At 40.9% G+C, this 15,824-nt stretch overlaps 1 protein-coding gene across 3 annotated transcripts; it reads right to left on the bottom strand.

The window, feature by feature from the left end:
* LOC110395819 (F-box only protein 21-like) lies at nucleotides 1-9,108 on the bottom strand. Of its 3 annotated transcripts, none has more exons than XM_021390718.1 (8): nucleotides 8,591-8,908; nucleotides 8,030-8,196; nucleotides 6,811-6,900; nucleotides 5,670-5,732; nucleotides 4,957-5,027; nucleotides 4,026-4,189; nucleotides 2,005-2,115; nucleotides 1-307 (listed from the first exon to the last, which is right to left on the bottom strand). In XM_021390718.1, exons 2-8 carry the CDS (start codon nucleotides 8,152-8,154, stop codon nucleotides 212-214), a joined length of 720 nt encoding a protein of 239 aa, XP_021246393.1. In that variant the 5' UTR covers nucleotides 8,155-8,196; nucleotides 8,591-8,908; the 3' UTR covers nucleotides 1-211. The 3 variants fall into 3 exon arrangements, with proteins under 3 accessions (XP_021246393.1, XP_021246392.1, XP_021246394.1); XM_021390717.1 differs by lacking the exon at nucleotides 8,591-8,908 and adding an exon at nucleotides 8,935-9,108 and having other exon boundaries at nucleotides 3-307; XM_021390719.1 differs by lacking the exons at nucleotides 6,811-6,900; nucleotides 8,591-8,908 and adding an exon at nucleotides 8,935-9,103 and having other exon boundaries at nucleotides 6-307.

Genomic DNA, 15,824 nt, shown 5'->3' with positions numbered 1-15,824 from the left:
TAATGTTTCATTTTTTTCTGCTCCACAACCTGCCAGTTGTTCATTTCTAATGAAATGAATTCTTCAATATAAAACACGCTTAGGAATGCTTTATTCCATCATAGGGAAAAAAAAAACCATACATTAGTTTTTTCTTGGTGTCCATTTGCTCAAGCTTAAAGAGGAAATATGTTGTCCAGATGTACATTTTATGTACAAATACTTGAATGCTTCAGTCATGAGGATAGATGTCTCTCAACCATGGCTGCAAAATATACTTTGATCCATCATATCCACAGAAATAGACTTTAACATCAGGGTGGTGTACCTGAGAAAATATATCAAGTTGAATTAGCACCAGAATTAGCAGTAAATCCAAACTGATACTGGAATGATTTAAGTTACCAGTTAGCTTTTTGAAAACTCCTGATTAGTTTAAATTCATAATGTACACAGATACACAGTGGGATTTTCCACACACCTTAGTGCAGTTTATGCCATCAGAACAGTGGCTTTCTCAGACCATCAAGGGCTTTACAAATGAACAAATCTCCTGAGGCATCACTTGCAAGATCTAACCGGGCTTGATTTTCTAACATTGACGTGAAACAGTGAAGTATGAAATAGTTCGCACTCGTTTGTCATTGGTAAAGGTTCCTGTTATTTTTTTCATCTGGGTCAGGTATCCAATCCAACTATTCAGGCAGCAGGAACACTAAAGCAGTCAGGGAAACAGTGAAGACACACCAAGTTGGTGATCTGTCACAGAATCATGGACTGGCTTAGGTTGGAAGGGACCTTAAAGATCACCTAGTTCCAACCCCCCCTGCCATGGTCATGGATGCCACCCAATAGATCAGGCTGCCCAGGGCCCATCCAGTGGGTGTACCACAGTGTCTAATTTGAAGATACAAATCCACAGATGGCAATCCAAGTTAAGTGTTTTGTCGTGATCCAGAAAGCCAGTGGGTTAGAACTGTCAGCTGAAAAACGGTTAGGGCAAGTTTAAGCATTTTCTTGTTATTTTCAACTTTTTAGGAAATAATTCTGCCCATTAGGTTGTGAGGACAATCTGCAAGACTTCTTTTGAACGTGAGGTATAGGCATGACTCCCTGATAATTTCAGCTTGATGGTTTTCAACTATCTAGATTGGCAAGCGTCTAGATTATCTTCCCTAATAACCTGTGGGAAGAGTAAGCATCTGATAACTGGATTTCAAAAGGAAAATGTTTGTGGTGAGGTATTTATTTCTCCCCATGGGCTAAAATGTCACTGAACGTAGCTAAATGACTGGCATAATAAAAGAATCCTTTTTTAGACAGGAGTCAGAGTGGTCAGAACCCAATTTTAAATAGTCATGACACTCATCTGGGATAGCATGGTTCCAACCCCTGAGCTCAGGCGTGTTAACATATTTTATATTCCTGGCTAACACAGACATTTTTTTACTAGTCTCTGACTAGTTTAAGAATCAGGCACATCTTTTGTAAGCCAGAAATCAAAGACTACCAAGAGCATGATATACAAAACAGAATTCTAGACTAGCAGAGAGTCTTGCAGTTTAAGAAGGGAGACATTACTCTGTCTAGGCAGTGATTAAACAGAAGCTTTTTGAAATGCAGATTTTTCAGAGTTGAACTGAGAAAGCAACAAACGTTGATAGATCCAGTAGAAAGAGATTAAATGACTTGTCCAACTTTGACGGGTCAGTGGAATTCTAAAACAAAAGTCCATGTCTGCAACAGCTTGTACATAACCAAAGCAAAGTTACTAAAGGACTTCAGGGAAACAAACAAACAAAAACACTACCACCTACATAGTTGGACACTTTTAAGGAGACATTAACTTTTTTGAGTCATTTATCACCTTCTGAACACATACATTCACAATAATTTGCGTGTCTGCTTTCTCTATTAGTTTCGTTACCTTTGTAAAATAAATAGTTCCTATTACACCAAGGGTCAGCCAGCTTTTAAAGACAGAGGATAACAAACAAGTTGCAACTAAATAAAAATAAATACTACCTCTAATCCCACAGTAAGTGTTATCTCTTCCTCAGGAATGTAAGCGGTAGATTTGCCAAATCCACTTGCATTGTTAATTAGAATTCGATAGTGGGGAGTATGTATTATGTCCTGTAAAAATAGAAGGAAAATAAATAGCCACAGGAAGAGACAATGTCTAAAGATTACACTATATAATCCATTAACTTTCACTGGACTTACAGAACCTAAATCCACTCAGTATATACATATGGCACGTTTACTTTGTATGATCATACCAACATCAGTTTGGAAAGCTAAATGTAAAACAATCAAAATGCAGTGAGGTTCTTCTTGGCGAATATATGTTTTTTTTTTTTATTTTAAGAGCCAAGATTTTAAGTATCACTTTCTTCCACGTGTCTTGCAAGAAATATAACTTAGAGTATTTCTTGGGGCCTGCTTTCTGTATATAGGTCCCGTGACAATCTGTTAGTCCTCCTTCTGCCTTCATAACTTGACAGAGAACACCAGAGAGAAAGGGACAAATTCATAGCACCTCTGACATCCTCAGTGTCCAATTGTGGATAAAGCTACAGCAACTTGCTCATATATATAAGAATCCTCTGGCCAGGAGGGAAGTGCTGCTTACTGTTATTTTTGTAGTGCCTACAAACCCCAGTCACTGGCCTGGGTCCTGCTGTGCTGACTGTTGTCCATAGATGTTCCCACCTAAAGTAACTCACAATCTTAATACAAAAAAGTGATGGATGAATATAGGCAGATAAATTGAGTTTATGCAGCAGTTAGTATTGATCCATGTGACAGGCAGTGGCCTCTGCTCAACAATGTGGTAATGAATGCAAGGCAGAGAAAGGCAGAAAAAGGATGGGCTCAAAGCCTGGTTAATGTTCAGTGGGGATTTGCAATGACCAAGCTTAATAGTTGCCTTGTAATGGTCAGAAGGCATTTTGCATAGCAGGTGCGCAAAATATGAAAAAGCAAAGGCGAGTCAAAAATAATATAAAAAAAAGAAACCAAAAAAACCAACACTTAAACCGCACTTTCGCTATTGAAAATAAAACCATAATATGAACAAAAGGTCATTGGGAGAACAGAAAAATGTAAGATGCTTATAACAAATCAGAATGCCTGATGGAAAATACATGGGTGTGCAGTTAGTGACAATACCACTGAGAGGACAGAAAGAGAAGGGGAAAAAGCAAGAATGCAGATGTTTTAGAAGCCAAGGCTGAGTAGCAGATGGATAAAATTACAGCAGGGAAGGGACAAAATGAACAAAACAGTGCTGAATGTCTGCTCCCAGCTGAACATGAATTCTCATCTACAGGCAGTTTCTCATTTTTTCTCATTTTCAGTCCTCTCTGGCTTACTGATGAGTACCTTCCTGCCACTTTAGCAGCATGTCAGCGGCCAGCCCCCAAGTATGCCACACTGCATTGTTAGGCCAGCACTATCAATGAACATTCAGCATCCGATTTTCAAATACAACGCAGACATAGGCTAGGGAATTTCAAAAGCTTCAAGAATTCTAATAAAAATTCACTCTTAAATAGATACACGTTTCAACTGTCCAGATCCTCAGAAGCATAGCTTCCTATCTGAAACTGATTAAACACAAAGGCTTACTTGCATTTCTTAGGTGCAGTGAAGTTGTTACCCATTATATCTACTCTAGATCAGATAAAACTTTTCAACTTCAGTAACACATCATGAAAAAATTATTCCAACATTACAGGTAGACACTGCTGTTTTAAAGCCAACACTGTGCATAAAAAGTAATTTTAAGTCAAGAAATGTCAAGTACAACCTGACCAGCAAAGTTTAACCAATCAGTGCTGCAAAAGTGACGATAGTGGCGAAGAAGCAGAGGGATATCTCAGCTGCACAGCTGATAGGAGAATCAAGTATTTGCTGTTAGGTTAGCAGGAAGTGTGAAGCAGTGTTTGAGATTTTCTTGGTTTTGTTTTCAACAGGAGATATTCTGTGCATGTATTTAAAAAAAAAACAACAAAAAAAACAGGAGTTCAATTCAGTCAAACCTGTTTTTCTGGAGGATATTTGTGTTGTAGCCATTCTTCTGGAGCTTTAGCTTTCACATCCCATCCAACAATGACTCCCAAATAACCAAATCTCTTGTGAACTATCACCTGTCCCACACTGAACTGGATAGATTCAGGCTTTGGACTGTGAACATGAGATGATGCTAATTTAACAAAGAAAGAGAGTTAGCAAGAGAAGTGTTTTATGAAGCACGTTAAGCATTTACACAGACATTCACAGTCTTCTGACTTCTACCAGAAGAGAATTGACAGATTAATAGGCAAAAGTAAGCAAGGAAACAGGTTGGTTGGTTTGTTTGTTTCCCCCCAAGAGTATTACTACAATATTTGACAAAGCAGCAATCACTAAGGAAGGTCTTTTCCTATTTGTGTGTCTTTGATATTACGTACAAGTCTTAGAAGAGTTTTGGAAAGCATGAACACATGTATGTGTTGACAGCTACTGTTCAGCTTCACCTTTATATTCAACACTTTACAATGCTACACACGATCACTAATTTTGTGATTACTTTTTTTCCGCTTTGGGCCACAGAATGTTTCTGCTCAGTCCACTGTGGGAAATTTTTTGTCAGAGCAGAATAAACAATGGTTTCTTTTTCCTTTTCTGAAGTTGATTTAAATGCATTCATTTGAATCAAGTGAAAGCTATACCATTATTTCACACGTCAATACAAAATACACTCAGATCTATTCAATAAAACAAACACATATATGTGATGTATTGATAGCATTGCATAACTCAAGGTGGAAAGGCCTCAGCTCTTACACGTTCTGTTTTGCTTACTAAATAGTATCAGTGTTAAGAGAGAATGGGGGAAAAATTACATGGTAAATATAGAAATACGCTATAGATGAACTTAGAACGCATTATCACCAGCAAAATCCAAAAAGATTGCAAAGACTTCAATACCTGCAAAATAGGAATGGTTTTCTGCTTCACTGTCAGCACTTTTAATTTTCTTTTCTCCATAGTACCAATTCCTAAAATGTAAAATTAATACCCAACATTCAAACAAGTTATTTAGAGACTGAGTTGTAGGGTAATCAGCTTTCTGATTATTACTTTAAGCCTTTGTCTGAATGAAGGAATGCTGCAAAGCCTTTGACTTAAAATTCTTCATAATTTGAAGCCCAAACAGAATGAGAATTTTACTTTAACACCACTTATAGGGAATAGAGAAGACAAAGGAATTTTTTCCAAGAGGATAAAAGAAAGAACATGAATATAACTTCTTTAGATACATAGCTCCACAGCTGCTTTAGAATTTTTATTTCAGAGAAAACCTGTTTGCTTTCTATAGGTGAGCTTGATATTATTCTGATTTGTAAATTCTACTGTGAAATCTTAAAGATTGGTTGACTGTGATTTGTACAAGATGTCAGCAATGAGCCCCAGCTTAAGGCTATAGTAAATATAGCTTATTTGCACTCAGCTGAATTTAAAGGGGGAGAATTCAACTTTATTCTGGGGGCAGGGGGTGAACTTTGAAATATTTCTTCTGTTCACAATGTAGTAGGAGCAGTATATGAAAAAAATCATTTGGGTAACCCTGCCCATGGCAGACCAGTCCATCCACAGCAGTCAGGAGCCTGCTGGTGCCAAAGAACTTGCATTTGTCCTACCTTCCCTCCTCTTCTATGATGTTCACCAGCTTCGTTCTTTCAGTCTTACTCCCTTCACCCTGCCTGGAAGAAAGCAAAAGCGGGTTCCACAACTGTGCAAACAATATGTTTTTTTTTTTAATCTTAGATTAACTCACACCTGTTGGAAGGCTTAAGGTTGACAAATACCTTTTAACAGGAGCAGGAAGGGGCAAATAACCTGACGTGTCAAACTGTTATTGAAAACAGCAAGTAGTAAGGAAGGTTTGGAATGTCACAAATGTCACCAGATTTTTAGGATAACCAATTTTTTTGTGATAAGATATTCAGAAGGCACAAGCTGCTCCAAAAACATGCAAATAATCAACTAATCTTTTAGTGTTTGAAAGTTTTATCTTTACACACACCTGACACTTTCTGCAAGGTTGAAAAGCAATTTATAGTGGAGCTGAGAAAAGTGCAGTTTGTTTCCTTTTGTCTGTCACTCTGCTAGGCTTTCCTGGGGGCAAAAGTAAGCCTGAATTTTCCACGGTTCAGAAGTACTCCTTAACACCTGGATCACTGCACATGAATCAATAACAAAGGACCTTAAAGGTCTAGGCAATGTAGAACCTTTGGTATTTCTACTGCACAAGGATTACATCTCACAAAGGAGCCGTGTAACCTCCCTGAACAAGTCCATTCCATAATCACTTTAAACTGATGTGGCATATATATAAATGGATACAATCTTATTCTACTAGACTACCTCATGGTCATGTATCCAGCAACTGAGTTTTAATCCTAAACCCACAGATTTCCCATCTGCATTTTCTAGGGTCACCACGTACAGCATGAGATGCCCGTTCCATTGTTGTAGATCTTATCCTGCAAACATTAATGCAGTTAATCCAATGGTCTTCAAGACAGATAAATTTAAAGTAGTAGATAACACACACGGAATTACTGCCGTGAATTATGTCTAGCTTCACATGGAGTTCAAACTGCACGTGTGTGTAGAAGACATGCAACGGTTTTCTTAAAACTGGTGCAAAGCCACAAATCAGTCTCAACAAGAAAATGAGAGCCCTTTCCCCTCTGTTACTCATTTCACCCCTGCAGCACAACCTCCTGGTAAAAATAGGCCATGTTTGACAGATGCAGACAGTATGTAACACTGTACCTCGTCTTTGATAGCCACAGCTTCAAACCATCTGCCCACGCATTCAGGCTCAAGTAAGATTTTGTAAAGCTGCTCCCACAGGCAATTATCCTTCAGTAGTTAAAAATAACACCACAACGTTTTAAAAACTTTCTACAGGATTTTTATGTTTACAAATACATTAATGTTTATATATATATATATATTTAAACTTTAAGGTTTCACTTCTGCAGCGAACAGAAAAAAGAAGCCAGTGACAAGGAACAAGCTCTCCTCAAGATTCATATCTAGACTGCATATAAATACCTTTCAATCATCACTGGTGCCCGTGAACCATATGTAAATTTTGGAAAATGTCACCTGTCCTGGCAAAGCAGCTTTTTTTCTGTAGTCAGGCCACAGGAATTGCTAAATTGCATCAGATTCTGCTGTTTCAGCTGTTACTTGGGAATACGGAGCACAAGACTTTTTAAAAATGGTGCACATCACCAAAGGACTGTTAAAAAATAGCCAAAAAGTTCTTCATGAACCTAAATGGTTAGCAGCTGACTTCAGCCATGAAATCTCTAAGTGTTTTCAACGTGGATCCTTATCCCCACATCTCCCTTTGCATGGTACATCTTGAAGATACCAACACTGGCCATGGTTACCACTATTAAATACTTGGATCTCATGCACTATTGTCCACTTCACGTTTAGAGACACGTATATGTGACCCTGTCAATACATAAGCTCTTAATTCATGAACAAAATTGCATTATTTGCCTAACTCTATCACTGTGACTTCCTTAAGTAATATATGATGTAAGAATTTCTGTTACTTAAGGCTCCGTACTGAGTCATACTGTGCAAGAAAACCTATTTTAAGAATAAGCATATGAAAGGTAATGGAAAGTTAGAAGTAGCCTTATTACTCAAACATTTCATTTCTCCCCTTTTAAAGGGATTTATTCACATAGATTGGAATGTCCAAAAGCAGAATGAGATGCAGCCATTCAGTCAGGTAGATTATACACAGATTTTTGCGTGAAGACGGCAATAGTTGTCAGTCAGATGCAGAAGGTCTCTTTAATACAGTCACATTAAGCCATTAAAATATCTTAGGTTTGACGTGAATGTTGTTTTCGTGTAGGAATGAGCACCATCCCACCCAAACTCTCACTTTCCAGGACAAAGTGTCAATGGGGACAAGCAAGAGAACACTCTTATAAATAGGAGTATGGAAGGAGAGATGTACAACCTTTTTGTCATTTGGGTGCGCTGAGCAGGGTCTGTTCCATACCACTGGGCTATGTAATACTGTGCAAGAAGCGCAGCCAGCAGCGCGCAGATCTGCAGGGCTGCAGCTGCAGTGATGTGAGGCATCCCAACAAGAAGTTCTTCAAAGACGCTTCCCTGCTCTCTAATCTAAAAAAGGAGGCAAAAAAAAAAAAAAAAAAAAAAAAAAAAGAAAAAAAGAAAGATAAACAAGGTAACACGCAGCTAGACTAGCTGCACAGCGCTTAAAAGTTCCCTGTGGATTGCTTTGTTACTTCACAGCATAATACAAACTGTACACGCATAAGTAAATTAGGTTTCGCTACATTAAATTTGAGAGTGCCTATAGAAACTAATAGAAGACTGAAAGAGAGTAATTAAGTGCATTAAACACATTTGGCACATCAGATCGATGGCCTCAGAAAAAGCCATTTAGATGCAGTGAGTATTGCAGGCGCAGAACCGGGGGATTTCTCTCCCAGAATGCCTCCTTCAGACCAAAAGCGTTACCCCAAGGTAAGAGTAGCCCATGCCACGCTCACACCTCGGCCTGGTGCTGGTCATCCCTCTGGCACCCGCCGCTCCGGTTACAGAATGATGGGGGTCACTGTGACTTCCACCGCCCGGTCAGCAGGTGGGCCCTGCAGCCCCAAACACCTGCACACCCCCAGTACCTCAGCAGCCGTCAGCATGCCTTACTGCTCCGCTCTGGCCGCCCTGAGGCACGGCTGAGGGCCGCCTCCAGCTGTACTTGCCCCAAGGGCATTTCGCACCACGGCCCCAGCGGCAAACGGCACCCTTAGTCCTTACCCTATGAAAGGAGAACGTAAAGAAAGAAAAAAATAAAGAGTTATATCTTATTCTCACAGCTTCATTTTAAGTAAATACCTGCTGCTCCCCTGAGCACAGATTTCAGTAGTTTCTTCTGGAAAAGTGAACAAGCCCGTTTCCCTGCCACAAACAGAAGCCCCGTGGAAGTCCCCTGGTTTGAATTTTATGCAAAAAGCATCACGTTGTAACACACATTTGTAACGCAGCGCGCCTGGGACCACCCTCCTGGCAGCTCCGAGCACTCTTTGCGGTGGGCACAGGGCCCGGCTCTGCCAAGGGCGGGTGAATGCATAACCAAAGCCAAAGTCTCCCCCACGTCTGTCAGTACCTCCAGCAGACTTCACCCTAGCCTCTCCCAGGCTGGGTCTGCTCACACTGAGGCTGCAGCCACAGAAGGAGTCGCCTCTTTGTCACTTCAGTGAGTAACACTGATATCTACACATTCCAAATAAAAATAAAACTGCAGAGAGCACTTTTTCCTGCGGGCATGTGCTACAAGTGACAATGGTCTCTGAAATAATGCGAAAAACACAAGAAGAAAACCATTTGACAGTGAGGGCTGAAACACCTCCTGCTTTCTGTTGTGAACAAAATCAGCAATGTATATTACAAATACCAGCCCAATATACAGTGTTGTTAGAGAGCTAATGAGTCATAATGTGCCTTCTACAGATAGGGAAAAGTCATGAAGTGTCACTGCTGGACAGAGCAGAGAAGCAGCATCGCCTTTTCTGTAGAGCACACTGCTGGCCAGAACACCTTGTCCCGTTGCAGGGGCTGAACTGTGTTTTCTTGGGCAACAGTTTGGAGCCTAGGGCCCATGAAAGGTAATCAAGAAAAGCAAGCACAATGTCAAGCTTACATTCAGCATCCTGGGGCATGCAGTCAAACAAGGATAATCCATCTTTCTAGTGCAGAAAATGCTTTAAATTCCTGTGCCTTGGCTATGCAGGCAGCTAAGGAAAAACATGTCAGGATTTGACACTGCTTCCTTCACCCCTCCATAGCTTGTGTTACCCCTCAATGCTCTTCCCTTCTCAGCCTCTGAGCCTCCCCAGGCTCCTTCCCTGCTTTGGGGGCTGCCCACATTAGTAAGGTTGTACAAAAATGATGAGATGCTGGCAAAAATTACAATAGCAGTTTCAAGACAGCTGTACTGGAAAACAAATTATGTGGGAACTGAATGGCCAGTCCTGGGGTTCTGTCTGCGGGTGGATGTCAGCCTGTGCAACATGGTGGTCTGCCCCATTAAAACCTCACATAAATACTGACCTAGACTGGAAATACTAATGTAACCCGAGAAGAATGTTTTTAAAACAACAAATCAAGTTGTTTCTCTATAAATAAAATATAGCATAACTAGCTTCAGTTAGATAATAAAACCATTGTTCTTCCACGCAATTAAAATGTCATTACAGGGGGAACATAGCATTAAGCTTCCTGAAGGTACTTAGGAATAACTTCTCACAGAGGAATCGCAGCCTGTGGCCAATTCAGTGAAAGAAAATGCTTGCTTATTTCCTATGTTGCTCTAACAGAGGGATGAGCTCAGGACCTAAAGAGGAAAATGCAAAGGATATGCTTCTAGGAACCCCACTTCCAGCATCAAAAGCAAATGGGAATAACAGGCAGGAAGAGGGATAGAAAGGCACTGTTTTTGTCTGAAATGCCTTCCTCCAGGTGGACGTTTGGTGCTCAGACAGCTGTGAATGTTGGTTTCAGCATCTAAATAAGCTGGCTAGATATCAAGTTAGAAACTCTTTAAGGAAGAAGGGATTGAGAGGTTCAGGTGACTCTTCCTGTTACTTCAATAAGGACCGTTTCCTGCCGGACAGCTTGTTCCTCCCTAGCGCTGGAAAGGTTATCTGTGCAAGGGCAAAGCCTCTCCAGATAAATATATTGGTATACACACACGTACATACTTCTTCCTCTAAGGAACAGGCACACCGGCACATGAAATGGCCGAACTGTGTTTAGCTGGCTTCTGGTAACAGCTAAAAAATACAGCTGTGACTTGATCTGCAGGGTGTCAGGTACTGGGAAAGCAATCTAAACTCACACTTCTTTTTGGGAACAATATGTAATGTGGTCAAAGGTGCTTTTTGTTGTATTTTTTTTTATTAGTCCTCTCAGCATCATGTCTATATGTGTTCTTGGCAATAGCAGGAGTTGAAATCAACTCTTTTGTTGCCCTAGATTGAATTTGTAATTTTTCAAATATTAGAAAACATTTACTTCCACCCTTTCTTTCCCCCTAGACAGTAGAAAGTTTGGGGAAAATAATACAAGAAGAATTTGCCATGATAGCAATCAAATAAAACAATAAAATAAAATAAAATAAAATAAAATAAAATAAAATAAAATAAAATAAAATGAACTTAATGTGTAACTCAGTGACAGCAATACCAGCCTCAGCATTTTTAGGGGCACCCGATACCAAGCCAGTATTACATTTACAGTCCCTCCAATCTCACTTTTGCGCTGACCACGGCTCACAGCTGTAACTTCTGGCCAGGTTTCATAGATGTAGCCACGATACTGACCAAGCAGCAAAACAGTGTTCAATAATACAGAGCTAAAGTTTTTTCTAGTGGAAGATCAAACTCAGTGAAACAAATCTTTGAAAACCAGGCAAGAGAATCTAATGTACATACTCTATACAGGCTTAGACCCAGTGGAACAGCTGAGTGGAGGTGCTCCAGATGCAGAAGGTAGCAGAGAAGCTGGGCTGGAGCAGACGGACAGAGCTGCGACTGCAGCAGGAGAAGAGCCATTCAGCTCCACTCCTGTCTTACCTGGGGGCAGGGAGATGGGGTTTGTGCCTCCTTTCAAAATTGCTTCTTCGAATTTTCCCTCATAACAAGACATAAGCCAGGTGAGAAAGGAGCAGACGCTTGAAGGTGGGAGAGCACGGCGCTAGGCTGTATTCTGCTCCTTGCTCGCCATAGCATGAGGATCAAGCCCGAGTTGTTCTCTATCTTTTTTTTGAGCAGCCTCTCCCTACACTTGTTCTTTCCTTGTCCTGTTAGCAAATAAGAAGTCATTTCTTGCTGCCTGAAGGCTTTTCTACTGACACGAGATGCAGGTGCCCAGTGACTGAGATAAACTCCTCAGAGGGTAGCAGTGATTAAATATTAAGTGCTCTCTTTTTCCCTGAAAACATGGAGCAGCCTGTGCAGTACAGCATGAGTAGAAGATCACCCAGAGATACATGCCAGACATCGTCTTTCAGCTCCAGGGTTTTCACTATCACCATCTCCATGAAGAACTTTCAGTTCAGAGCAACTGAATTTCATGCAAGTTCAACCCCACAAATTTGCATATGACAGCACATAACAGTACCAGCCATTTTGTAGTTACTTTAACAGGTTCCTCTCCCCCAAAATGGAGATGCACACACACACACCCCCCCTGGGAGGAAGGCATTAGCAGACAGAGCTGCTTCAGCACGAGCCTTCTCAGACTGTGTCTTTGTTCCTCAATGGAAGAAGTTAAAAGCGGGGCAGGAACATCCCTACAAGCAAAGACAAGGCTCAGTCTCTGCCAAAGCAGACACTTTGTTTGAGGGGGCATAAGAAACGATCACAAAAAAAGATTGTGCCCTGTAGCACATTTGGCTCCTCATCACTTAATTGCGTGCCTGGAAACAGTCCTGGGCTTGGGTGGGACCAGCTGCAACACTGCTGCGCTAAGATCTCTTTAAGGAAGCAAAATTCCTCACAGGAGTTCCGAAAAAATTAGGGAAAAAAAAAAGGTGATATAAAAGGAGCCACGGACCAAACGCTCAGAAAGCAAATGCTTCTTGATAGAATGTAATTCCATCCAAAGCAGAACCCTGGTGTGATAAATTAGCGTGTAAGAAGAAAATCCTACCCATAAGACAATTTCTTAAGAGAAAGCTTATAGGAATTTTCTAATCATTCTCCTAAATAATATAACCTCTCATTTTCCTTATAGCTTTGGTAATCAGGAGACTTTAATATTAATGCACATTTTACAGCCTCAAATTCTTTACAACCATTAAGCTGAATAGAAATTTCAAGTTCTGGAATCCTAATCCTTCCCCGTGTACTTTTGCCAGAGAAGGATGGCTGTCATGCATTGAGCGCTCCTGCACAGAGACCTCCTCCATGCTGAGGTGCTGCTTGGGTACAAACATGCAGTGCTATGGAAGTTGCTGACACGATCACAGATTAAAGAAGTTTTTTTTTTTTTTTTTTCCTCCTAAGTAATTTTGTTCTGTAAATATCATTAACATAAAACCTTGGCGAACAGGAAGGTTTTGACAGCTGTATTCCCATTTTTAGCTGTTCATGGCAGCTTGCCCCAACCTCCTTAGTAATAAAGAGAATTCACATTTTAAATTAGTATCCGTAATACGGGGTAAAAATAATCCCACTGGATTTCTGTACTGTGGGATGTAAATCAAGTAATTCTAGTGGTTTAGTCACATTCTACACTAGCTTTGCATCTTAAGTTACAGTCAAATATCCTTGTTCAAACACAGAATCAGAGATCTGGAACAAATCACACATTAGCAGATAAGACCGTTTGGCACCTTGAACAGTAACCACTATTGACCTTGAGCTTGGTACCTTCAGGAATCAAACGTGACCCTGCAGAAATGTGATGCTGGATGAAGCGATTACCTGCCTCTGCTTTTGTTTCTTCTTTCTCTGTTTTATCACTGATGTACCTGAAAAGATATGCCAGACAGAAGTTTAGGTAAAATCTCCCCATTTCTAAAACAAGAGAAGGTAACGTGAAAGATTAGAAACAGCACTCCACAACTCTCTATCCTGTCTTCCCTTCAGCCAACACAAAGATTCTAGAGTATGAGAGGACCCATTAATCGTTACTGCTCTTCTGTCAGAGTAAATAAAGCCTGTTGTGCAGAGATTTAGCACACAGGATGCCATCAAGACAGAAAAACAGCTGGGGACTCTGGGCTTTGAGTTTCCTGTCCACAGTAGTAAAACTCATACAAATTATTTTGTCTGCTAATTTTAAACAAAAAGTCAATCATATACTATTTGAATTCCAACCACCTTCTACATTGCGTGCTGTATTTAGTTGTCTGACACAACTTTTATTTCCACACATACTTCAAATAGAAACATCGATCAATTTTTACAGCCATTACGCTTTGCTTATTTGTCTTTGGGAAAAATGACAAACCCGATCTTTTGTAAGTGCATATTGATTGCCAGAACACGAAAGAACAAGGGGTTTTGTACAAGAACTTTTCACTTAGAAAATAAAATGGCCACCTTCAGTGACAGTATTTGATTGCCTTCATTTAATGAGCATTATGATCCAACAGGATTGAACGGCTTTAACAAGGCAATGAACCCTTGGTGCTGATGCACTCACAGCATCTTCTAGCTGTCAGACACCATTTATGTCACCTGCTAATCCAGTAGGAAGCCTTGTTTCCTACCCCAAGTAGGACAGCTGCAGTAGCTTTCAAAAAAGCGTGTCAGACATGTGATGACAGAACTGGGATATGATTGTGCTTTAAAGATGGTGTTCACAATTACACTGAACAATGTCCTTTTCATAAGAAAGACTATGAACTTTCTATCAAATCGTCCCAAGTGTGGTTCCTTAAAAGAAGCAACCAAACAAAATCATAAGCTGCTGAGAGACAGGAACAGTAACAAAACTAAATCCAGGCCTAACACCAAAACCCTGGACCCAGGGTGGCTTGGAATTGGAAAAAAACACCACTACTTGAACACAGTAATATTGAGTATGTGTATAAAGTAGAAGCACCAGTACTCCACACAAATGTAGGAGGAAAAGTATGTTGCATTTTAAGAATTCCGGAATTCTTTCTCTCAACGCAAAACACATCAATGACTAAAACTCACATGGGTACTTCAGGGAACCAGAGAAAATTTTCACCTGTGCAAACAAGTCTTCATTTTGCCATAGGCATCATGGACAAGTCTGATAAGCGCATGGATTGCCATGACTGCCCCCTGGCCCCAGTGCTCAGCAGCAGCCCTACCTGCATCTGTTTGGCTGGGCAGGGTTTTGCTACCTGAAATCTCAAGGAAGTGGTCAAGTGCATAAGGAGAAAAGATCATCTGATAAAGCAAGTAAAGTAACAGGTGAAATTCAACAGAATCCACATGGTGCAGTGTTTGAAATATCAAGCGTTTCTTTCTGCCTGGCAGTTCTTAACTTCTTCCAGAGCTGCTGAGAAGCAGAGGTTCATGCACAAATGGGCTGTAGCTGCGATGCAGGCAGCTGTCCCACGGGCAGGGATGGCTTCCTGCACAATGAGGTTACCCTGCTGATGTGTGAAAATGACCTAAGAGAGCTGGCAACATTGCACCTTCAGTGTCAGGTGCTACTGCCTTTATGTTGCCTCCAGATCTGCAGTTTTAAGTGAAAAAGGGGACAAAACATCAAGTTCCCAATTTCTCCTGCAGACCACTGTGGTTGTAATTCTGTCTATAGCCACGTAACGCATTAGGAAACACTATTCCATAAGGAACCAAAGTCAGGTGATTTTAGGCTGCGTATGGGAACCACTGAGTCATGGCCCGAACCACTGATTGAGCACCTGGAGGAAAGACCCAGTCAGCCCTGGGAGCACAGGTGAAGGCAATTCACTGTGCGACCAGAAGGGGTGGAGCCCGGCTCCACCTCTCTTAGGCCTCATTTAAGGGCTGACTGCCACTGAGGAAGGTCCTTTCTGGAGATCCCTCCTTGGTGGAAGCTTTTCCCTGTGAACCCAGACTCTTCTGATACAGGTGAGTGATCTGCTTCCCTTCCCTTGTAGTACCTTGCTATCATGCCGGTCCTTCCACCTCTTTTGTAACACCTTTTCCATTGTGTTGATCTTTCCGATCGCAACAGGCTGTTTTGAAGGACACGCATGCAATTGTCCCAGAACACAGTAAGTCAGTAGATTGAAACAAACACCGCTGGACAAC

This window comes from Numida meleagris, chromosome 3, assembly GCF_002078875.1.
Source record: "Numida meleagris isolate 19003 breed g44 Domestic line chromosome 3, NumMel1.0, whole genome shotgun sequence".
In the NCBI taxonomy this organism is placed as follows: domain Eukaryota; kingdom Metazoa; phylum Chordata; class Aves; order Galliformes; family Numididae; genus Numida; species Numida meleagris.
Note: the sequence above shows the minus strand (reverse complement) of the source record. Positions and strands in the feature narration are given on the sequence as shown.

What these genes read in the sequence shown, in the direction of transcription:
- LOC110395819 (XM_021390717.1), bottom strand. Translation starts at nt 8,154, where the DNA reads ATGCCTCACATCACTGCAGCTGCAGCCCTGCAGATCTGCGCGCTGCTG. An exon ending in AAACCATTCCTATTTTGCAG is followed by an intron (nt 4,190 to 4,956) that starts GTATTGAAGTCT and finishes TTGTTAAATTAG; the next exon opens with CATCATCTCATGTTCACAGT. An exon ending in AATATCCTCCAGAAAAACAG is followed by an intron (nt 2,116 to 4,025) that starts GTTTGACTGAAT and finishes CTATTTTTACAG; the next exon opens with GACATAATACATACTCCCCA.